The sequence below is a fragment of the Lithobates pipiens genome, unplaced genomic scaffold (assembly GCF_037356315.1).
Source record: "Lithobates pipiens isolate NorthernLeopardFrog02 unplaced genomic scaffold, aLitPip1_a1.2 Scaffold_10, whole genome shotgun sequence".
NCBI lineage: Eukaryota > Metazoa > Chordata > Amphibia > Anura > Ranidae > Lithobates > Lithobates pipiens.
Window position 1 is genome coordinate 57943547 of NW_027507686.1, and position 25035 is coordinate 57968581.

Here is a 25035-nt window from a genome sequence, read left to right on the forward strand (position 1 = left end):
ATTTTTTATGCACTTTTTCGATTTTTATACACTTGAGGTGTTTATTTGATTGTATTAATTATTCATATATTAATTATTCACATTTTATTTTAGTTATTTAATTAATTAGAGGGTTGGCGCAGCTTTTTATTGCTGTTGAGTGCCATATCGCATTTATTGCTGCTGCCTATATTACATATAGTTTGTTTGTTTTCACTATTTTCCCCAGCGCGGTTTATTTTTCCTATTTTTACTGATCACGTGATAAGGGGTCGGGATCGACCCCTTGCACAGATCGGTGATCAGGCGAGTCTCGTAGACTCGCCGATCACAGGGTGCGCAGGCCGCTCGTGCACGGGACTACGTCAATAGACGTAGTCCCGGAAAAGGAGATCCGCGCTGTAGCCGTCATTCGGCTATAGCGCGGGTCTCAAGTGGTTAAAGAGGATTTCCACGTATGATTGTTATTACATACGTCCAGCTTGCCCATATCCAAGTATGTATGTTTTACCTATTTTGTTACATTACAGCCTTTTAGTTCAATTTTTTAAATCTGAATTATATGTGATGGATCAGAACACAATAGTCTAAATTAGAAAAATATATAAATAAAACTATTTTTAAGAAGAAAAAAAAATGATAATTGGCACATGCGTATGTATTTACCCCCTTTGTTATGAAGCCCATAAAAAGCTCTGGTGCAACCAATTATCTTCAGAAGTCACATAATTAGTGAAAAGATGCCCACCTTTTGCAATCTAAGTGTCACATGATCTGTCATTACATATACACACCTTTTTGAAAGCCCCCAGAGCCTGCAATACCTAAGCAAGAGGCACCACTAACCAAACACTGCCATGAAGACCAAGGAACTCTCCAAACACTGTTGTTGAGAAGTACAAGTCAGGGTTAGGTTATAAAAATAAAAAAAATATCCAAATCTTTGATGATCCCTAGGAGCACCATCAAATCTATCATAACCAAAAGGAAAGAACATGGCACAACAGCAAACCTGCCAAGAGACGGGCGCACACCAAAACTCAGACCAGGCAAGGAGGGCATTAATCAGAGAGGCAGCACTGAGACCCAAGGTAACCCTGGAGGAGCCGCAGAGTTCCACAGCAGAGACTGGAGTATCTGTACATAGGATGACAATAAGCCGTACGCTCCATAGAGTTGGGCTTTATGGCAGAGTGGCCAGAAGAAAGACATTACTTTCAGCAAAAAACAAAATGGCACATTTTAAGTTTGCGAAAAAGGCATGTAGGAGACTCCCAAAATGTATGGAGGAAGGTGCTCTGGTCTGAGGAGACTAAAATTGAACTTTTTGGCCATCAAAGAAAACGCTATGTCTGGAGCAAATCCAACACATCACATCACCCAAAGAACACCATCCCCACAGTGAAACATGGTGGTGGCAGCATCATGCTGTTGGGATGCCTGATGAAGGAGCATGCATGCTACGAACGCGTGCGCAACGACGTCATCACAGCGCGACCCCGAACAATCCATCAGCTGACCCCCGTGACGCTGCGATACCGAGCCGGAAACACTGGGAACCACCGGCGCCACCGGACGAGAACCCACAGCCAAAGAGGACAGCTTACCCCAGGGAGCCCTGTGATGTACCTGATGACCATATAAACGATGTGCCTGTTTTACTCCAATAGAGAGTGAGTGGATTACCTTGTGAATAAATACCTGTGTTTTATCATACTGCACTTAGGTTGGCGCTGTTTTTTTCTGTTTTGTATGCTGTTGGGATGTTTTTCAGCAGTCAGGACTGAAAAACTGGTCAGGGTTGAGGGAAAGATGGATGGTGCTAAATACAGGGATGTGTGCGATTTGAGGCTAGGGGCGGAGGTTCACCTTCCAGCAGGACAATGACCCAAAAGACACTGCTAGAGCAACACTTGAGTGGTTTAAGGGGAAACATGTAAATGTGTTGGAATGGCCTAGTCAAAGCCCAGATCTCAATCCAATAGAAAATCTGTGGTCAGACTTAAAGATTGCTGTTCACAAGCACAAACCATCCAATTCGAAGGAGTTGGAGCAGTTTTGCAAGGAGGAACGGGCAACAATCCCAGTGGTAAGATGTGGCAAGCTCATAGAGACTTATCCAACTCTTGGAGTGGCTCTACAAAGTATTGATTTTAGGGGGGTGAATAGTTATACACATTGACTTTTTCTATTATTTTGTCCTATTTGTTGTTTGTTTTTGTTTTTTTAATTGTGAAGCATCTTCAAAGTTGTGGGCATGTTCTGTAAATTAAATGATGCAAATCCTCAAACATGCCATGTTAATTGCAGGTTGTGAGGCAACAAAACACAAAAAATGCCAAGGGGGTGAATACTTTTGCAAGTCACCGTATATATCATGATCTGTGCCAACATTAGCACCCTCCAATTTTCTTATATCCTGTATCAATATTAACTAAATATAATAATCAAACAGCCAAAACATACAGTGCTCCTCTTCTGATACATAGGTTGGAAAGGAGAGCCGTGTATTTGATGCTTTTCTCTTGCCTGAGGGGCCACTGGGGAAGCGGACAGTCACTATAGTAGTCTGCGCTGCTATACTGATAGCCACAATCTTCTGGGTCCCATGCCTGGAATTAAAAGCATGATTGGACAAGGTGGAAGGGAGGGGCAGTAATATCATGATTTTTACCTTGTCCAATCAAAGGATGCCTTGTATTCATTGAAAAAAAAAAAAAAGGCATTTTTGAAGGATGGCAGTGCCACAAGAGTGACCCCTATGGTCAGTGTGCAGAAGGGAAACCACTTGGTACAGGACCCAAAGATTGTGGCTATCACTGTAGTAGCACCGACTACTATAGTGGTTGTCAGCTTCACCAATTCCCACCCAGTATGAGATATGCACTGATTTAAGCAAATACAATGTAAATACGCAATAAAGGTCATCGGTGGAGTTCACCTTTGGACTTGCTATAATCAAAAGGTATATAATAAAACATTCCATCAGTCAATTTATATAAGGAATATAAACATAAACACCAGAGAAGTATTACTAACTCTTATATTATTTATGCAAGGTTAAAATAAAATACATTTTATACACTAAAAATGAATACGGTCTCTTAATGTTCCACTTTATTGACGCAAAGCTGACACTGAACAAACACTGACCAGGTCATAGTGGTCCTCTACCCCAACAGCAGCACAAGCTAAACGCAAAATACTGGGAGGTACCCACTTAAAGTGGAGTTCCACCCCAAAAGCGGAAGCTCCGCATCTGTCTCCTCCCCTTTCTTTGGGGAGTGGGTACCTGTTTTTGACCGGTACCCATTCCCACTTCTGTCGGCCCTTGCCGCGGCTGTGTCCATCAGAAGTTCTGCCCCCCTTTTCCTTCCCACTCTGCCAGGCCATTCAAAGCGTAGTAGGGAATTGGCTGTGAAGCCACAAGTCTTCACTGCCGGTTTCCCCTGGCTATGGCAGTGGCAGCACTTGAGAGCCAATGGAAACATTGGCTGGGGTGAAGAAGAAAAAAATATATATCGCTGGATTTCAGGACCAGTCAAGTGTCCAAATATTAAAAGTCAGCAGGTACAGTATGTGTAGCTGCTGACTTAATTTTTTCATGCAGGGGGTGACGACTCCGCTTTTAACAAAAAAAAAAAGCAGCCATTTTAAATGATAACCAACACACACACGCACACACACACACACACACACGCACACACACGCACACACGCACACACGCACACTTTTGAATTCATATGGTCCCCTTGGATAAATTACTATCTCCTCAACAACATTGATAGGTCATTATTATTTGTATGATCCAATGCATGCTATGAACTCTATGGTATAATGAAATCTGGCTAAGAAAAGCTCATTCCCTGGCACCTCACCTCTCCCTTACTGTATCTTTATTTCCCTCTTTGCTCCTTTTTCCCTGATCCCACCCCCACCCATTAGGTTTAAACACCCAATAGGGTGTCAAAGTCAAAAAAAGAAAACATTGTTATCTAGATGGGCACATTGAGTGACATCGCCCATCTTCAAGTGGGATTGTACATACAGGCCTACGTTATATATTTTATGCATCACTTGCAAAAACGACAGTGTTTGGCCAGAGAACGGCTGGGCACACAACAGTATTTGGTTGGTCAATCTGCCTAATTTTAACTTTACTAAGGGTGGTGTTAAAGACTGAAAAACCCATCACACTCCTATAGTGAATTTCCATCTAGCCAAAAGCTGGTCTTTCCTAACCCGATTGATACCTTTCTGGGTTCTTAATTTCCTCGGTGACATAGTTCAGTGTGTCCCAGCCAGAATAAGAGAAGAGGGCGGAATACAGCGCTAAAGATATGTCACCAGCGTCCCAGGATGACCCAGCAAACGAATCCTCAAAGTGCTCCGTGCGGCCTGGGGAGACAAATCATAGGAACAATTAAGCAGACAGCCAACTTGTGATCTTCACAGCACAGAGCATCTAATGAGAACCGTGAATGCTTTTGTCTTATAGTCTATCCAACCTGACAATAAATATGTTTATTTACATTAATCGCTAAGCAAATTGGATCAAAAAAGTCCACAACCATGTCCAGTTGTCAGTCATATTCAGATACAATGATAAATGGTCTAAAAATAATGTATTGTTCTTAAATAAAGCAGACTTGTTTAACCACTTGCTTTTGGTGGTATTTGATCACCTGTGCGATTTTTTTTTTTTGCTAAAAAAACAAAAATTTAAAAATACCAAATTTAAAAAAAATCAATTTTTTTTTTATTTTGTTATAAAATGTTAAAAACGGGTAATTTTTGTCCGTCATTGATGTATGCTGATGAGGCGGCACTGATGGGCACTGATCGGTTACACGAATAGGCAGCACTTCTAGGTGGCACTGATTGGCACCACTGGTGGGCATTGATAGGTGGCACTTGTGGGTACTGACAGGTGCCACTTGTGGGCATTGTCAGATGGCATAATTGCCTCTTCCTTTTCGGGACCGATGTCCCTTTAAGATGAGCTAGTGATCTGCTTTTTTTTCCTCCTCCGTTGTCAGTGTGAGGAAGAAAAAAAAACAGTCACCGAGATTTTGTTTTGATCATGTGATCAGCTGTCTTTGGAACTTCACTCAAAAGGGGAAAAGTCCACAGCGCACAGATACTAAAATGATATTTAAATCATTTCATTTAAACGTGATTTTAGTATGTGTGCGCTGTAATCTTTTTCTCTGTTTGTCGGTCTTATAGCTGCACCATCTTTAATGTTATGCATTTATAGGATGTGCCCGCCAAGTCTATTTTTATTTGTTCTTCACTCAAAAGGGTCACCAGGAACCGAAGATCAGTGAAGAAACTGACCTGGGTGAGAACTGGATCCCTGGACAGACAAGTATATGTTTATTAACCGCTTCCTGACCACCTCACGCCGATATACGTCGGCAGAAGGGCACGTACAGGCAGAATCACGTACCTGTACGTTGCCCTTTAAGAGGCGACGGGGGCGCCCGCGGGAAGCTCCGCGAGTCGGTCCACGGGGATACCCGCAATCGTCTCACGGGGAGGAAGAAGGGGGAGATGCTAAAGTAAACAAGCATCTCCCTGTTCTGCCTAGCAACCGTGTCACTGATCTCTGCTCCAATCACAGGGAGCAGAGATCAGTGATGTGTCATACACAGCCACGCCCCCCACAGTTAGCAACACGCCTCTAGGACACACTTAACCCCTACATTGCCACCTAGTGGTTAATCCCTTCACTGCCAGTGTCATTTACAAAGGAATCACTGCATTTGTATAGCACTGATTGCTGTATAAATGACAATGGTCCCAAAAATGTGTCAAAAATGTCTGATGTGTCTGACATAATGTCGCAGTCATGATAAAAATCGCTGATTGCTGCCATTTAAAAAAATAAAATTTATAAAAATGCCATAAAACTATCCCCTATTTTGTAAACGCTATAACTTTTGCGCAAACCAATCAATAATCGCTTATTGCGATTTTTTTTACCAAAAATATGTAGAAGAATACGTATCGGCCTAAACTGAGGATTGTCGCAAAAAATTAAAACTGCAGGGGTGATCAAATACCACCAAAAGAAAGCTCTATTTATGGAAAAAAAGGATGTCAATTTTGTTTGGGAGCCACGCTGCACGACCGCGCAATTGTCAGTTAAATCTACGCAGTGCCGAAGCGCAAAAAGTGCTCTGGTCAGGAAGGGGGTAAATCCTTCCGGGGCTGAAGTGGTTAAAAGTTAGTGGCTACAGTTTTTGTAGATGCTGACTTTCAATTTTTGCACAAGGGACTGAATAATCATTGAAGTCTTAAGGATCCAAGCTGTTTCTGAACTCCACTACTAAAGGGCTCATTCAAATTGGTGGCAATGGGATGGTAAAATCAGCCGGATGAGCTATGGTTTTACCGCCCACCAAAACACAGGCACCAACACATTGTTGTACGCATGCTGTGGCCACGATGCTATGCCAACCTATTGCACTAAGGTTGTAGGGCAGTTGCAACGCACCCGTTCACTTGAATAGGTCGTGTTCCGCGGTGGTGCCGCCCAGTGGAGATCTTGAGGGTTACAACAGGTGATGAGGAGGGGACATATCACTCCCTCATCGCATGTCAAATGCCCTCTGAAACATAATCCAGTCCTAACAGATGTAGTGTGTAAAGAGGAAGAGTGGCACAATCTTTTTTCTTTTTTTGTCTATTGAGTCATTTGGGACCCATAAACACTACAGGCCTAAAAGGAGTAGTTCTTATTCATTGGTGTCCATTTTTAGACGCAGTGATTCACGGTAAACCATCAGAATCCATCTAGTTCTGGTCCGCACAGGAAATTCTGATTGGTTGCTATTGGGTTCTGCACCTTTGAATTATCACTCAACTGAATAACATCACCGCATTAGGTTTTCACATTATATAAAAACTGCATTTTTTTTGTAGTCATTCTGTAACACAAGCACAATATTTGTAAAAGGTCAGATGACAAAACAAAGATTGGAACTCTTACCTTGGCACAATTTAACAATGCCCGTTATGATGATTGCAATTAACGCAATGACTTTAGCATAAGTGAAGAGATCTTGCACCCGTGTCCCCCATTTCACATATGCGCAGTTTATAAAAGTGATGAGACCTGTAGGTGAGAAGTCACAGGGTCACAAAGAAAGCAAAACATCACTTTACCTTATCAGCAGAAAAAAGATTTATCATCACACAAGACATACCATGAGCTGTCAGAAGAGTATTCAAACCACACGTGTCTTGGTAAGTCTGCTGGGAAGTCTGAGATAGATATTCTACCTCTATCTATATCTCTCTCATATAATATATATATATATATATATATATATATATATATTTTTTTTTTATCTCTCTATATATAAAATATTATATCTATCTATATCTATCTCTCTCTCATACATATAATATAAATATAAATATATATGTATATGTATATATGTATGTGTATCTCTTTCACACACATTATATATATATATATATATCTCTCTATCTATCTCTATATATACACATCTCTAATAGAGAGAGAGAGAGAAAATATATTTTATATATATATATATATATATATATATATATATATATAAAATACATCAAGAGAGAGATTATATCTCTCTCTCATACCATTACTCACTGACGCACGGTGTGCAGGATATAAGCTGGATACAGACTCATTGTACAGCCCTTGAGCAATGAACACATTAGCATTTTGCTTCTGCTCTTTCCCAATGGCCCTTCTGCTGGTTCATTTAAAAAAAGAAATCCGGTTATACCAAAAAAGGAACCAAAGTGAGACGATAGATTCACACAGTTGAGATGTGTTACCACCAGTGACAGACACTTTATTTTAAATGAAGATCACCACTGCCTGGGAGTTCTGGAACAATGCCCTGCAAACCACAGGAGAGAGAGGTACTCTTTTGTCGGATTCAAGTCTGCCGGGATGGGACATGACGAGTGTTTTTCCTCCCAGTAAGGTAGCAGTGCTTAGCACTGTGTAAAACAGGGGTGCCCAACCAGTGACCCGGGGGCCACATGTGGCCCGCGACCTCCTTCTGTGGGATGGCAGATTGGCAAGCCCAGATCATGGGTTGCAGACCCACCATCCCAGAGAATCTGTGTTGTTAATGAAGCTGGCAACGACGTCGTGGGATAAAAACGCCCAAAAATGTCAAACGTGGCAAAACGTGGCTTTAATGCTTTTTGGGGCGTTTTTCGTTTTTACAGCTCCTGGAAGCACAGGATAGCTGTTTTTTTTACTGCCACTAAACACTTATGACTCCACACGCCTCTGACAGTTTACGTGTGCATGGACACATATGCTAACAGAGAGGGTTTTAGAGGCACTCAACCACTTAAGGACTGAGCCTGTTTTTGAGATTTGTTGTTTACAAGTTAAACAGTTTTTTTTGCTAGAAAATTACTTAGAACTCCCAAAACATTATACATTTTTTTTTATAACACCCTAGAGAACAAAATGGTGGTCGTTGCAATACTTTCCGTCACACTGTATTTGCGCAGCAGTCTTACAAGCACACTTTTTTTGGAAAAAAAAAATGCACTTTTGAATAAAAAAAAAAATAAGACAACAGTAAAGTTAGCCCAATTTTTTTTTTATATATATATTGGGCAAGATAATGTTACGCCGAGCAAATCAATACTCGGCATGTTACACTTAAAAATTGCTCCCGCTCGTGGAATGGCGACAAACCTTTTACCCTTAAAAATCTCCATAGGCGATGTTTTAAAAAAAATAAAAATAAAAAAAATTCTACAGGTTGCATGTTTCGAGTTGCAGGTCTAGGGCTAGAATTATTGCTCCCACTCTACCGATCGCAGCAATACCTCACGGGTGGTTTGAACAATGTTTTCATATGCGGGCGCTACTCATGTTTGCGTTCCCTTCTGCATGTGAGCTCGGCGTTTTTTCTTATTTATTTTACCTTTTTACACTGTTCTTTATAAAAAATAAAAAAAAAAAGTCACTTTTATTTCTATTACAAGGAATGTAAACATCCCCTGTAATAGAAAAAAAGAATGACAGGACCTCATAAACATGAGATCTGGGGTCAAAAATACCTCAGATCTCAGATTTACACAAAAAAAATATGTTTAAAAAAAAAAATGGCCCTTTAAGGGCCCTATGGGTGGAAGTGACGTTTTGATGGCACTTCCTCCCTGCAATGTTATGGAGACAGGTGGGGGCAATCTTCCCCTCGTCTCCATGTCAAGCAAGGGGAAACATCCGATCGCCTCCACCGCTGCCAACAGCTCCGGTAAGTGGCGGAGGGCACTAGAGAGCAGAGGGGGGGGGGGGGGGGCTCTCCCGCCTCTGATAAAAGCGATTTTGCCACGAGTCCACTGCAGAGACCACTCTTATCTGAAAGCAGACCACCACCCAAAGAAGAGTATACCGGGGTTATGGCAGCTAGCTGCTGCCATGACGATATTCCTCTTCAAAGTTAGGACGTATATCGGCGTGTGGCGTTCAGTAAGTGGTAAAAAAAATTAATTAAAAAAAACCCCACACAACACGTCAAATGCCCTTAACAGCAGCTGTAAAAAATGTCCTGTGTGCATGAGCCCTAATACAGCCTAAAATGCAACAAATGTTGCCAAAAATTCTTCACACGTGAATATCAATATTTAAACAACCTAAGCACTTCCTGGTCACATGCAGCCTGGGCAGTCTAGCACCTTCCTAACGCATCTCGGGGAGATTCTTTTCTAGTATTTTTTAACTTTTTTAAAACAGCCGTACACAATACAAAACATCATATGTGCTTTTGTACTGTACATTTTCAAACAAACGTGACACAAGGGGGTTGATGTACTAAAATTGGAAACTGTAAAAAAGGTTATATAATGTGCAGTTCTCCTTGTGTAACTTTATTGTGGAAAATGCCTTATTTACAGCACCACTGGGCGCTCATGTGACCTGCTGGAGCTCTTCTCCTCTCCTCCCGCCCCTCCCTCTGCAGTGCTCGGAGCAGGCTGATGTCAGCGGGAATCTCGGCCCCTCCCTCTGCAGTGCTCGGAGCAGGCTGATGTCAGCGGGAATCTCGGCCCCTCCCTCTGCAGTGCTCGGAGCAGGCTGATGTCAGCGGGAATCTCGGCCCCTCCCTCTGCAGTGCTCGGAACAGGCTGATGTCAGCGGGAATCTCGGCCCCTCCCTCTGCAGTGCTCGGAGCAGGCTGATGTCAGCGGGAATCTCGGCCCCTCCCTCTGCAGTGCTCGGAGCAGGCTGATGTCAGCGGGATTCTCGGCCCCTCCCTCTGCAGTATTCAGAGTGGGGAAGAAGAGCTCCAGCGGGTCACATGAATGCCCAGCGGAGCTGTAAATAAGGTATTTTCCACAATAAGACACACTGCACATTATATAATATTTTTACAGATCCGATTACATGATTTTTTACAAGGTCTTCAACTAAGGTTTATTTTTGGGGATTACAGAATTTCACAATTTCTCTCCCTGACGGGGAGAAACTTTTTTGTGCATACCATAAATAAAATTGGACATTCCCAGAAAATAAGCCCCAGTGCAGTGGTTCTCCACCTTCATAGTGCCGTGGCCCCTTGATAAAATTTCCCAAGTTGTGGGGACCCCTAACAGTAAAATTATTTTCATAGGGTGGGTTGTCAGCACCCAAGGCAAGACAAGTAATTTGCACCCCTAACCCACTGATATTTAGCGCTCCCCGAGTCCCTACCACTCGTAGAGTATTAAAACCCCTTATGGTACGTTTTAGGATGTACCACTCATTCTCTTTGTTCTCCTTTCTTTCCCTTTGATCTCTCATTATCCTAATTTCTTTTTTTTTTCTCCCATCTCTCTCTCCCTCTAGCCATCTTTCTTGTTCTCCTATTCTTTCTCTCCCTTTTTCTTTGTTCCTCCCCCTCTTTTCCACTCTCTTCAATGTATTCTCTATTTTTATTCCATCTCTTACTCCTTGGTGGGAGGTGAGGGGAGTTGGGATGAGTGGCAGAGCCGGCGGGGAGCTGGGATGGGTGGCAGAGCCGGTGGGGAGCTGGGATGGGTGGCAGAGCCGGCGGGGAGCTGGGATGGGTGGCAGAGCCGGCGGGGAGCTGGGATGGGTGGCAGAGCCGGCGGGGAGTTCTGATCATCTAACTTAGGTGCTCTTGATCAAGGTCATCTGCTGATCTGAGAACTATAATGGGGACTTTTAATGGCAACTATAATCACAGGTAGTGTTACTCACCATGTCTCCGACTTTGTGGCGTTGCGCAGCAGTGAAACCCAGGGGTTGACAAATTTGCTTGGAATCTAGGAGCCAGCTTAAAAAGTTAGGAGCCAGGTCCGTGACGACGATCCGGACCTGTCCCTGGCCTGACATGGAGACAAGTGAGGGGAAGATAGCAGCGCCGTCGCCGCCCCCCCCCCCCCCCCCCCCCGTCTCCAAGTCATTGCCCATAGCTCTTAGAGGGACATTTTATTTATTTTTTTCAATTGCATTTTAGTGTAAATATGAGATCTGAGGTCTCTCTGACCCCAGATCTCATATTTAAGAGGACCTGTCATGCTTTTTCTATTACAAGGGATTTTTACATTCCTTGTAATAAGAATAAAAGTGACACAACATTTTTTTTAAAAGAACAGTGGAAAAAAAAAAAAAGTTAAAATAAAGCAGAAAAAGTAATAATTTTTAAACGCGCCCTGTCCTGCCCGCATATAAAATCGGTGTTCGAACCACACATAGGAGGTAGCGCCGTGATCGGTAGAGCCAGAGCAATAATTCTACCCCAGACCTCCTCTGTAACTCAAAGCATGCAACCTGTAGAATTTTTTTAAACGTCGCCTATGCAGATTTTAAAGGGTAAAAGTTTGTCGCCATTCCATGAGCGGGTGCAATTTTGAAGCGTGACATGTTGGGTATCAATTTACTCGGCGTAACATTATCTTTCACAATATAAAAAATAATTGGGCTAACTTTACTGTTGTCTTATTTTTTTATTAACTAAATTATTTTTCCCAACAAAAGTGCACTTGTAAGTCCGCTGCACAAATACGGTGTGACAGACAGTATTGCAACAACCACCATTTTATTCTCTAGGGTGTTAGAATAAAAAATATATATAATGTTTAGGGGGTTCTAAATAAAAGGGAAGAAGAGGCAGGTAATATAATACAGGCAGAGGAATCTTCATTAACATTGCTGGTTTGTCATACCAACGGCGACCACAAGAGGAGCGCCAGATTCCATAAGGAATCATAGGACCGCAGAAGGCCTCAAAGCCGCGGCCTAAATTTTCGGCCGCCGGCGGAACGGCCCGACGCGATCACGCTGGGGGGGTCCACAGACACAGGATACCCCCAGCTGTGCTGCCCCAGGCGCGAGGTCGCTATTTCTAGTCGCCAATGCGACCTGGCGACCGGGTTTTGTCGATGCCAAAATCAGGAGATAGGGTCTCCTCCAGGCCCTCCTTCTTCACCAGTCAGCTGACCTCTAGTCTCTGACCCCCAGCCATGCCGTGAACTGAATGGGGGCTGTGAAGAGGCTGAGTGGGCAGCCGCAGGCTTCAGGTATAGTTCAGCTGGGCGGCCGCAAAAAGTCTGGGAGAACAGCGTGGGCTTCAGGAACAGCCCAGGATTCGGTGACCCCTGGCAAATTGTCATTCAACCCCCGAGGGGGTCCCAACCCCCAGTGCCCTAGTGTGTTTTTTGTTGTAGCCAAAACTATTATAAGACTTGGTCTTATTTTCGGGGAAACACGGCAGTTTACTTCTAATTACAGCTTTCTGCAGTGTACTGGTTCTCTGATTGGTCAAGGTAAAGAGGCAATCAGATGACATCTCAAGGTCCAATTCAGCCAACCAGAGAATGCCTTGTATTCATTGAAAGAAATACAAGGCGTTTCTTGAATGGCTGATATTCCACATCACTGTTTCTTTCCAGCCACAGAAAGGATGCATGTAGGACTCGGCTAGAAACACAGCAAGGGGCACTGTGTGCAGCACAAGCCATGGCACTATATTACAGCCTTCACAGGGGCCTCCGAATTCTGCCACAGTAATGCTCTGTACACACGATCCGAAAAGCGTACAAAAAATGCCGCATTCGAATTGATCATATGATAATCGTAACATTAGTACAGAGCTTTGGAGAGCCAATCAGGACAGTTCATCGGATATTATTCTATCGGACATGCACAGAATTTTTTTTTCGTACAATGCCAGATCGTACGATTCGTTTAATCAGTACAGCTGTCTTTCGAAAATGCATTACAAATGCATTACATCACTAAATTTTATTCTGTCGTATAAGAATTTTCGTGACTAGTAAATTCAACGTGAGATTAGTATACAAAAAAAAAAAAAAGAAGAATGATGATTCGTCTGATAATCTCATCGTGTGTACAGGGCATTAGTAAACATTTCTACCTAGCTGTCCCAAACTATATTTTTAGACCCCTTTTACATCTAGCGATTTGGGGTTGCAGGAAGAAGCGCCAATATTCTGCCCTCGATTCCAAATAACACTGCAATGCTTTCAAAAGGCAGTACGCGTGTTCGGGTGCCATTCACCTTCACCTAAAAATAGTGTGGTTTTACTGCAATTGATGTGCGATAAATCACTCTGCAATCGCGCCAAAACCGCATCACGCAGTTTGTCACCCAAAAATAAGCTGGGCTACAAGCTTTTCGTGATGCGGATTGCAGCAAAAACGCAAAAGAAACCACGTTCTGGTCCTATTGAAAATGAATAGCACCCGAACACGTGTGCTGAGTTTTTCCAGCACTGCAATTTAGAATCTCAAGCAGAATTGTGGCGATTCCACCTGCAATCCCAAATTGATAAACGTGAACGGGGCTTTAAAGTCAAAGGAAACATTGAGTTTCCATTTAACCTTTTTCTATACAATTTTTTTTTTTGAGTTTGTTATCAACACTGAGCTCAGCTAATGTAGGGAATCCCTCCCTGCTCTGACCAGGAGAGAATAGGAGGTTTAAAAAAATAAAAAATAAAAAAATTATTTAATTTTAATTAAAAATATTATTATAACAATAAGGTCATGCCTGATCTGTATTTTGTGCTGGAAAATTACCTAAATTGGTTGTAACCAAAATAAAAATTATCCTTTTCTTTTAAAGCAGAATATGTGCCATGTAATCCGTCCCTTTCTATGCTGTACCTGGTTGATCCTGTCTGTTCCTGTGTCCCCCTTAGTGTGCTGACCATGGTAATCATGGCTGGATTTGAATCTTGAATCGAGTTGAGAGGTCAAATCGATTATTTTTTTTCCTCACCAGGACCAGCGCTGACCACGCATCGGACCGGAGGAGCTGCAGGCAGGAGTTTTTATGCGAGGCAGCAGCTTCGGCCTAGTCAGCGAGGCCGGACGCCGCGGACTAGGCCGAAGCTGCTGCCTCGCATAAAAACTCCTGCCTGCAGTTCCCCAGGACCGGCACTGACATCGCTCCTCCGGACCGGCGCGGTGTACAACACACACCACACCTCGATTCGAATCGTGAATCGAGTTTTTCTTTTTTGAGAAAACCGCCCAGCTCTTCTGCTGATCCATAATACCGTGGTCAGTTTATGTCCGCCACTATGCTGCTGTGACTGTAAAGTCACTGAACACAAATCCTGGAATCCCCTCTCATTACAACAAGATATATTGTGCATCATCTGTTTTTTTTTTTTCCCCCTAAATTATGCAGCAAAATACCCAATTTCAGAGCGCCGCCATGCACTCATGTGACCTCCCGGCTGACATCAGCCCCTCCCACTGTAGTCATCAGATCGAGGATGGAGAATGCCGGGAGGTTATGCGACCACACAGCGGCGCTCTGAAATAAGGTATTTTGGTAAAAAAAAAAAATTTCAACATACACTGCACAGTGAAACTTCCTGTAACAGGGGATTCCAGCATTTGCAATTAGTAACTTTACAACCACTTTAAAACCCTGAAAAAATTATATATTTTCTGAAAGCAGAGGCCACGTAGAATAAAATGGTGGCAGTTGCAATTTTTTGTGTTGCCCGATATTTGATATGTTAAGAAAGCAAACCTATGGCTATCACTTAAAGCGGAGGTCCACCCTAAAGTGGACCTCCGCTCATCGGAACCCTCCCCCCCTCCGGCGCCACAATTGGCACCTTTCAGGGGGGAGGGGGGGTGCAGATACCTGTACAGTACAGGTATTCTGCACCCACTTCCGGGATAACTCTCTGCGGAAAGGGGCGTAGATTACGCCCCTTTCCGCAAGTGCCCCGCTGCCTGCTGGGAAACACACAGATCCCAGAGGCAGCGGGGACCATCCTTATTGCGCAGCGCGATTCACGCATGCGCAGTAGGGAACCGGGAAATGAAGCCGAAAGGCTCCATTTCCTGATTCCCATACCCAAGATGGCGGCGGTAGCACCCGACAAGACGATCTAGAGATGAGCTTCGGGTGCCGACATCGCAGGCGCGCTGGACAGGCAAGTGTCACTATTTTAAAAGTCAGCAGCTGCAGTATTTGTAGCTGCTGGCTTTAAAAAAAAAAAAAAAAAAAACGCGAAGTCCCGGCGGACTCCCGCTTTAAATTCTTAAAGGACAACCAACTACAAATCCAATTTGTTAGCTTTAAATGAATGCTGTTCTTGTTTTTTCCCTCTCTTAAAGTGGTTGTAAACCCTTACAAACCACTTTGACCTACAGGTAAGCCTAGATTAAGGCTTACCTGTAGGTCCAAGAAATATCTCCTAAACCTATATGGTTTAGGAGATATTTGCCCGAAAACAGGCACCGCTGTCTACGGCGCATGCGCCGTAGACAGCGGCGCGCAGGCGCACTGAACGCGGCATTCTCAACGACGGAGCTGCCGCGCGTGTCGGCTCCCGTGCGCATTGCGCGGGAGTGACGTCATCGCGGCTTCGCCAAATGACAGCGGCGGAGCTGCGAGACCCCACCAAGAAGATGGATGCGGCGGATTACAGGGAACAGCGGTGACTTCGCTGGCTCCTGTGTCAGGTAAGTGACACATAATGGACTACTATGCGATGCATAGTAGTCCATTATGCTTTGCCTTTGCAGGGAATGAAAGAGGAAGTAAACTCATCAGGGTTTACTTCCTCTTTAAAGAGGAAGTAAACCCTGATGAGTTTACTTCCTCTTTCATTCCCTGCAAAGGCAAAGCATAATGGACTACTATGCATCGCATAGTAGTCCATTATGTGTCACTTACCTGACACAGGAGCCAGCGAAGTCACCGCTGTCCCCTGTAGGTCCGAGCGTCCATTTTCTTGGTGGGTCTCCGCGGGTCTCACTGCTCCGGCGCTGTGATTCGCCGGAGCAGCGATGACGTCACTCCCGCGCATTCGCACGGGAGCCTAGACTCGCGGCATTGCAGTCATTGACGATGCCCCGCTCAGTGCGCCGCTGTCTACAGCGTATGCGCCGTAGATAGCGGTGCCCGTCTTCGGGCAAATATCTCCTAAACCGTATAGGTTTGGGAGATATTTCTTGGACCTACAGGTAAGCCTTAATCTAGGCTTACCTGTAGGTCAAAGTGGTTTGTAAGGGTTTACAACCACTTTAAGCCCCATACACACTATCAGATTTTCTGCTGATTTTTTCCCTTCAGATTTACCAAAACCATATAATATGAGGTCAAACCTTAGGAGTTCCAATTTGTATGCAATCAGGCAGGGCCTTACACTACATGGTTTTGGTAAATCTGAAGGGAAAAAAAAAAAATCTGCAGAAAATCTGATAGTGTGTATGGGGCTTTAGACAATCCAATCCTGGGGGATTTTGCAGCAATGGTTTGCCTCCCCATCTTCTCACAAGGCCAAAAATAAAAGCTAATTAGAAAAAAGTTAGTGTCTAGTAAAACCATTTGTGGTTATAATATGAGCTTATTTTATTAAATGTTCCTGGATCGATTTTTTAATTAGTTTAGAATATCATACGGCGGATTTAAAGTGTTACTAAACCCACAACAGTAAAATCAGTCTGCATATGCAGTAAAGCATGCTCGTTATACTCACTGTGGAGCCTAAGGGTTTAATCCTCTGCATTGTGTAAAAAGGCTGTTTGATCCTGTCTGCTCTGTTCCTGCCCTTCTTTTACAGTCCCCAAGCCACCTCCTGATAGTACAGAGCCTTGGAGGCACTCTGCACATGCTCAGTTTGGTGTGTATTGCTGGAAGTTTGTTTTTTCCTTGGGAGGGTGTATGTGATCAGCACAGGGCCAATCAGCATTGTCCAAACAGGGATCCTGCAGCCTCATAGGACAGTCGGAGGAGAATGAAAACTCCTCCTAAAAGCTTTAACCAGACACTGATAGAAGTCACAAGACTGCTATATACTGCTGATTAGAAAAGGTATTTAGCAGATTTACTAAAATATATGCATTTCCATGTTCTGTGCACTTTGGGAGACCAGATATAGTGAATGCAGGGTCCTGGGTTTAGTAACACGTTTCATCATCAAAATGCACCGTCTTCTGGAGCAGATATTTTTGGTTAACTATCTTTTACATATGCACCAAAACCCACCATCTTGCTACTCTCTCATGTGTATACACCCATCGTCCATGGTGAACTTTATAAACACGGAGTCACAGAGAGCCATTAACAGCATGTGAAATATAAATCATACCATCTAAATACCTGACTATATCGGTTTCAGCGGTACTACTATGCTGGCTTACTAAAAGAAATATGAACTTAAATGCACTAGGTGGCACTGTTAAAAGGTGTACATTAAAGTAAAAATTACAAATGTGTAGGAATAAATGATGTCTATTATTTAGTTTAATGCACTTATTTGCGATTTTTTATAAGAGCCTTCCTAAAACCAACCACCTATTTTTACCGCCCTCGGCTGCCCATCTGAACGAGCCCTTAAAGTTACAATTTTGTAATATGACACTACATAAAATTAAAAAATGACATACATAGGCAAGCAGCAATAAATTACGTACATATGCCAACAGCATCAATAAATCAAGTACATACGCACGCAGCAATAAAACAAAGCACACTACATAAGAAAAAAAAATAATAATAATTACGTACATACGCAAGCAGCAGCAATGAGACGGGAGGCCACATAGGGAGGTTCACAGGTAGGGAAGACGGGCTGTACCAGGTAATTGGCAAAAGTGATGGCAATAACCGCCTGGCTAGTGGGTTCTATGATGAGCAGAGAAGTCCACAGTCTGATGAAGGCCACAAATCCACCAAAAGCCTCAAGGATATATGCATAGCTTGCTCCTGACTTTATAATTGTGGTACCAAGTTCTGCATAGCACAGAGCTCCAATCACTGAGAAAATACCACCAACAGTCCAAAGGACTAAGGATAACCCATAAGAGGCAGAATAAATGAGCACTCCCTTAGGAGACACAAAAATCCCTGAGCCAATCATGTTGCCCACAATAAGACAGACCCCATTGAGCAGCGAGATCTCTTTCTTGAGTTGCATGGTATCCTGAGGACTGTCTGCGTCAATGCTGGATTTATTAGTAGCCTCTTCAGGGCTAGAGGAAGTAAGAGGCACCGCCAGGCTTTTCGTCTCTTCCATGATGAAAGTCCAAAGTGTCTGGAGTCAACCTGGAGGAGAGAAAAAAATAAAAAGCCATGGATTAAACTCAAAGATTTTTTATTTTTTTTATTTTAAATATAGCACAACATTAAACTAGGTAAAGTATTTTAGGCCTCATGCACACTGGACATTTTTACAGCTGCTGTTTTTGGCTTTTTTTCTGCAGCCAGTAAACTCCCCAGCATGTTATCCTATGTCCATGTACAAATAGGCTTTTATCAGCGTTTTTTTTGGGAAGGGTGTTTTCTGGATGGGGAAAAAAAAACCCTTAGAACTAGTGGGGTTTTAAGAGGAGTTTTTCAGCTGTAAAAACACTAACTCTGATAAAAGCTTAAAAAAAATTAAAAACAAAAAATTTAAAAAACACCACACCTCATTCTACAGCTACAGCTTTCTACAGCCAACGCTACTGCCGTTTTTTTTTTTTAGAACATCCAGTGTGCATGATGAGGCCTTAAAAAGTGGAGCTTCAGTGTACATTTAATGCTTACATGGGCAGCTCGGCATACAATTCTGGCATTTGCCCGATGCCAGGATGAAGGGACTCCTCTGTGCCATGCATCCGAGTTATATCATCCCAGGTGGACAATTAAGACGGCCAAAGATCCCCAACCCAAAAGAAGCCAGTGAGAAGATGTCGGTGACGGAGCTTCTGCACTTGACACTGCTTAGGGGAAGACGAATACAGCTCCTCTAATGACATAACTTATATATGAAGTGAGGAGGGCCGAGGCAAAAGAGGAAATTACATACCTTGTCACAGCAAGGCTAGGACAAAAGAACGCCTTTGTACATCATAAAAAAAAAGGTAAAATATAAAAAATGTATATCCAAAAAACAATGGGTGGTCTTTAGTTTAAGACCAAGTAGTAAAGTTGGATGGAACTCCGCTTTACGTCGGTAATAGAAGCCTTATACTTGCCTATCTGTTTAGAACAAGGGCATCACACAGCCCAGACATCAATTATGGACTGTTGGGCTTGAGCTGCTGATGCAATTCCTTGATTGCCTTTGATGAGCTGCTACACAGTCACTTAATAAAAAAAGAACAGCAGAGAGGGCTGGACTAAGTGAGGTAGAACTACCGAAAACAGTTAAAAATTCTTTTAATATATATATATATATATATATATATATATTTTTTTTTTCTCCCCATTATTATGAATTTATCGTTGCCCATTATTAGCACCTTTAGTGCAAGAAAGGTCAAGAAAAGCGCAGTCTCCAACCATCTCTTACATCATATCTGTCATCTCTTACTTAAACACACTGCTGATAGTATTAGCAAAATTTCCATTTGGTGCATCTCTAGCAGACATGATACAGGAGGAGAGGGTCAGAGACTGCAGACATGATACAAGAGATCAATGCAGCCTCACCAGATCAGAGCTGGATTTGAATGTCCCGCCTCCTGTGATCATGTCACACTGATTCAATGTCCCGCCATTGGACCAGTGTGCTGTCTATCACAGGGAGAAAGAAAGAAAAGAAAAGAAAAAATTTCGGTGAACCACTACCAAGAACCAGACTTTTACACATAGGAACACTAGGCCAGAAGTCATGCGATTGTGTGTGGAACTGGAAGCAGAGGGGGGTGGCAGCTACAGCAGCATCTTGACCATCCACCTTGCAGAGCTATGGAAAGCAGTGATCTATAACATGGAGACATGCTTTGTTTTCACATTTAAAAATGAGTTGCCAATGGTCTTAAAGCGAAGTTCCACACAAAAACTGAACTTCTGCTTTTTGGAATTCTACCCCCCCTCCGGTGTCATATTTGGCACCTTTCAGCGGGGAGCAGATACCTGTCTAATACAGGTATTTTGCTCCCACTTCCAAGCATAGATACCCACACCATCCGTGGGTATCTACGCCACCCCCCCCCCCCCCCACTGTCTTCTGGGAGACACGCGGGTCCCATGAGACAGCAGGGACCAGTTGGAACGCTCAGCGCGAGTCGCGCATGCACAGTAGGGAACCAGGAAGTGAAGCCACAAGGCTTCACTTCCCGATTACCTTACCGAAGATGGCGGGGGCAGCACCCGAGAGCCGAGGGACAGATGGGCTTCAGGTACCAACATCACGGGCACCCTGGACAGGTAAGTGCCCATATTTTAAAAGTCAGCAGCTGCAGTATTTGTAACTGTTGACTTTTAAAATAAAAAAGAAATAAAAAATAATAATAATTTGGCAGAACTCTGATTTAAAAAATACTGTGCTCATACTACTGCACACTATTGAACCCAGCGGGTTGAATGAAAAATAACTGAAGAGCTCAGGAGGAGTACTTACTATGCGATCTCCCCGCTGAGCTATTGTGTGCTGACAGGGGGACTGCTTTTAACACAAAAAAGGGCAGAAATAACAATTCCATTGTTAAGAGAACAGAGAAATCCCATAACAGGACTCCTGATGAGAAGAGTTTATCTTGGCAGGAGATATTTTGCACTGTTTGCAGGTAACCATTCTTCCTTTCCAAACTCATATTTACATCAGTTGCCTGCAGCAAAGCAACCAGAGACCTAAGCTGACCATATTCTGTCTTACCACTGGGCAAAACCACTGTCTTACCACTGGGCATTTGCAACATGGCTAAGGCTTGGTTCACATATATGTGGTGCGGGAAATACAGCAAATCCTGCACCACATTGAAATCACACAGCGTTTATGCAAACCACAGCGGGTGTCAATGTTACATTAACGGCATCCGCAGTGAAATTGACAGAATTGGATTGCAGAGGTGGAAAACACGTGCAATCCTATTCCAGTGCGGGGGGGGGGCACCTTTTTTTGTGCAGGTGTGGATATGGTGCGATTTGAGCCATACAAAATTTTAACAAAGAAAAAGTTTCTTTTTATTTTAAATTTAAAAAAAAAATTGTGTCTATATTGTGTGTGTGTGGGGGGGGGGGGGGGGGGGGGATTGGTAAGGAACAGCAATGTCATTTGGGTACGGAGTCACACGACTGCGCAACTGTCAGTTAAAGCAATGCAGTGCCGTATCGCAGAAAAATTGAATGGTCGGGGGGGGGGGGGGGGGGGTTGAAGTGGTTAAATATAAACCATTGCAATAGTGGGAAGGGGAGGCAATTAGTGTTAAAGTTGGAAACTAAACGGTCTTTTCTACAAATACCGCTTTAAAAATATGTTCTTTAAATTTTGTTGAAACTATTCCCCTGTTCGCTGGTTGTAATGTAAATCCATAAGACAGAATCCCAGTATCTTAATGCCTTTCCCTGGCATTGCAAGTAACACACGGATGACAGAAGTCACAACATGCCAATAGATGTGAATTTCATTAACACCCCATGTGGCGGAATACTTTGTAACAGCCGCAGTATCCGTCACACATTCTCCTTCCAACCCTAATGTAAAGTGATCACATCACCAGGAATGAATCTCTCCCAAGTAGGGCAGCCAGGAACCACATTGCAAAGTCAAACAATGACACAGAGTGTTTACACACTGGAAGTATACATAGCTGCCTATTAGGCCTGATCCACACCTATGCATTTTGCACTACAGTCCATTTATCATGGTTTCCTCTGGAACACGTTCTGTAGGGCAAATCTGCAAAATGCAAAAAGCACAAAAAATGCCTAGGTGTGAATCCAGCCTTAGGCCTCATGCACACTGGACGTTTTTTACAGCTGCTGTTTTTGGCTTCAGACATTTTATTCAGCAGTCAAATTCCCCATCATGTTAAGTTGTAAAAAAAAAAAAAAAAAAAAAAAAAAAAAACCACACCAAATCTAGTGGGTTGTGAGGAGTTTTTCAACTGTAAAAATGCAGATAAAGGCTCACAAACGTGGCTCACCAGTGTTTAACATTTTTGATCCCATTGAAAAAAAATTAAAAATAAAAAACCATGCTCAAAAGCGCAAAAAATAAAATAAAAATTATATATTATATATATATATATAAATTTAAATAAATAAAAAAAAACACACACACACACACACACACACACACACACACACACACACACACACACACACACACACACACTATTGCAAAAATTCTGGAAAACTCACTGCAAAGCTACTGGCGTTTATTAAAATGTCCAGTGTGCAGGAGGCCTCAAAGATAAATGGCAGTCCTGGAGAGTTCCATAGTCATACATACAAGGCCCACAACACATTCTATACACGCAGGGATGCTGTTAGAAAAATCACAGGGCCCGGTACAATCTACACCCCGCCCCCCGAAAATATCAAATATTTATATGAAAAATGCACAAAAAATTATTATTAGTGGATACAAATACAACATAGTTCCTGCCAATTCTAAAAGATACAACTGTATTGATTTAATAAATAAAGCTCTGTGTGTGAATGAGGCTCATTGACATGCATGATGTGGCCAGTACTGTAAAAAAAAAAAAAAAAAATAGGAATCACATGGTTAAAGCGGGAGTCCACGTTTTTTTTTTTTTTTTTTAAAAGCCAGCAGCTACAAATACTGCAGCTGCTGACTTTTAAAATAGTGACACTTACCTGTCCAGCGCGCCCGCGATGTCGGCACCCGAAGCCGATCGCTAGGTCATCTGTCGGGTCCTGCCGCCGCCATCTTGGGTATGGGAATCAGGAAATGGAGCCTTTCGGGATCATTTCCCGGTTCCCTACTGCGCATGCGCGAGCCGCGCGGCGCAATCCGGACGGTCCCCGCTGCCTCTGGGAACTGTGTGTTTCCCAGCAGGCAGCGGGGCACTTGCGCAAAGGGGCGGGCAGTTGCGGAAAGGGGCGTAATCTACGCCCCTTTCCGCAGACAGCTATCCCGGAAGTGGGTGCAGTTACCTGGATTATCCAGGTAACTGTACCCCCCTCCCCCCTGAAAGGTGCCGATTGTGGCGCCGGAGGGGGGGGATTCCGATGAGCGGAGGTCCATTTTAGGGTGGACCTCTGCTTTAAGTTGTACTTTTACCACTCACTACCCCCTTTATCAACAGAGGCATTGTCTACGGGTGTACAGTCATGGACAAAAGTTTTGAGAATGGCACAAATATTTTTCAAAGTTTTCTGCCTCAGTTTTTATGGTGGCAATTTGCATATTCTTCACATAAATTGCGATTAATTGCAAAGTCCCTCTTTGCCATAAAAAGGAACGTAATCCCATAAAGAAAACACATTTCCACTGGATTTATGAAGAAGGCTTCAGGGCACCCAAGAAAGTCCAGCAAGCGCCAGGACCGTTACCTACAATTGATTCAGCTGCGGGGTCTGGGCACCACCAGTGCAGAGTTTGCTCAGGAATAGCAGCAGGCAGGTGTGAGTACATCGGCACACACAGTGAGGAGAAGACTTTTGGGAGGTTGGCCTGGTGTCAAGAAGGGCAAAGAAGCCACGTCTCTCCAGGAAAAACCCATCAGGGACAGACTGACATTCTGCAAAAGGTACAGGGATTGGACTGCTGAGGACCGGGGTAAAGTCATTTTCTCTGATCAATCTTCTTTCGGATTGTTTGGGGCACCCAGAAAAAACCTTGTCTGGAGGGGAAGGTGAGCGCTACCATCAGTCCTGTGTCATGCCAACAATAAAGCATCCTGAGACCATTCATGTGTGGGGTTGCTTCTCAGCCAAGGGAGTGGGTTCACAATTTTACCTAATGCCGCGTACACGAGTGGACTTTGATGGACTAGGTCCAACGGACTTTCCGAATGAACGGACTTGGCCACACACAATCACACCAAAGTCTGACGGATTCTAACGTGATGACGTACAACCGGACTAGAATAAGGAAGTTCATAGCCAGTAGCCAATAGCTGTCCTAGCGTTGGTTTTCATCCGTCGGACTAGCACACACACGAGCGGATTTCTTGATAGGAACTGGGTCCGGCAGAGTTCCCGCGAAAAAATTTTAAAGCAGGAGTCCGCGTTTTTTTTTTTTTTTTTTTTTTTTTAAAGCCAGCAGTTACAAATACTGCAGCTGCTGACTTTTAAAATAGTGACACTTACCCGCCCAGCATGCCCGCGATGTCGGCACCCGAAGCTGATCTCTCGATCATCTCTCGGGTGCTGCCGCCGCCATCTTGGGTATGGGAATCAGGAAGTGGAGCCTTGCAGCTTCATTTCCCGGTTCCCTACTGCGCATGCGTGAGTCGCGCTGTGCAATAAGGATGGTCCCCGCTGTCTCTGGGATCCGTGTGTTTCCCAGCAGACAGCGGGGGACCTTCGGAAAGGGGCGTAGATTCTGCGGAAAGGGGCGTAGCTTCTGCAGATATCTATGCCGGAAGTGGGTGCAGATACCTGTACTGTACAGGTACCTGCACCCCCCTCCCCCCTGAAAGGTGCCAATTGTGGCGCCGGAGGGGGGGGGTTCCAATGAGTGGAAGCTCCACTTTAAACATGTTCTATTTCTAAAGTCCGTCAGGTTTTTGGACAGCAAAAGGTCCGATGGAGCCCTAACACGATCGAATTGTCTGACAGATTCGCTCTGTCGGACCTTTGCTGTTGAAAAGTCCGGTCGTGTGTATGTGGCATAAGAACACAGTCATGAAAA

General features: G+C 43.6%; 1 protein-coding gene across 1 annotated transcript in view; it reads right to left on the bottom strand.

Moving 5' to 3' along the window:
• The window catches only part of SLC7A6 (solute carrier family 7 member 6), an 86914-nt gene that overhangs the window by 47178 nt on the left and 14701 nt on the right, over positions 1–25035 (bottom strand). The window contains exons 2-4 of the mRNA XM_077455481.1: positions 18009–18545; positions 6977–7102; positions 4233–4377 (exon numbers count right to left, since the gene is read on the bottom strand). Of these exons, the coding sequence (XP_077311607.1) occupies positions 4233–4377; positions 6977–7102; positions 18009–18516 (779 nt within the window). The 5' untranslated portion in view covers positions 18517–18545. The remainder of the gene's footprint in view (positions 1–4232; positions 4378–6976; positions 7103–18008; positions 18546–25035) is intronic.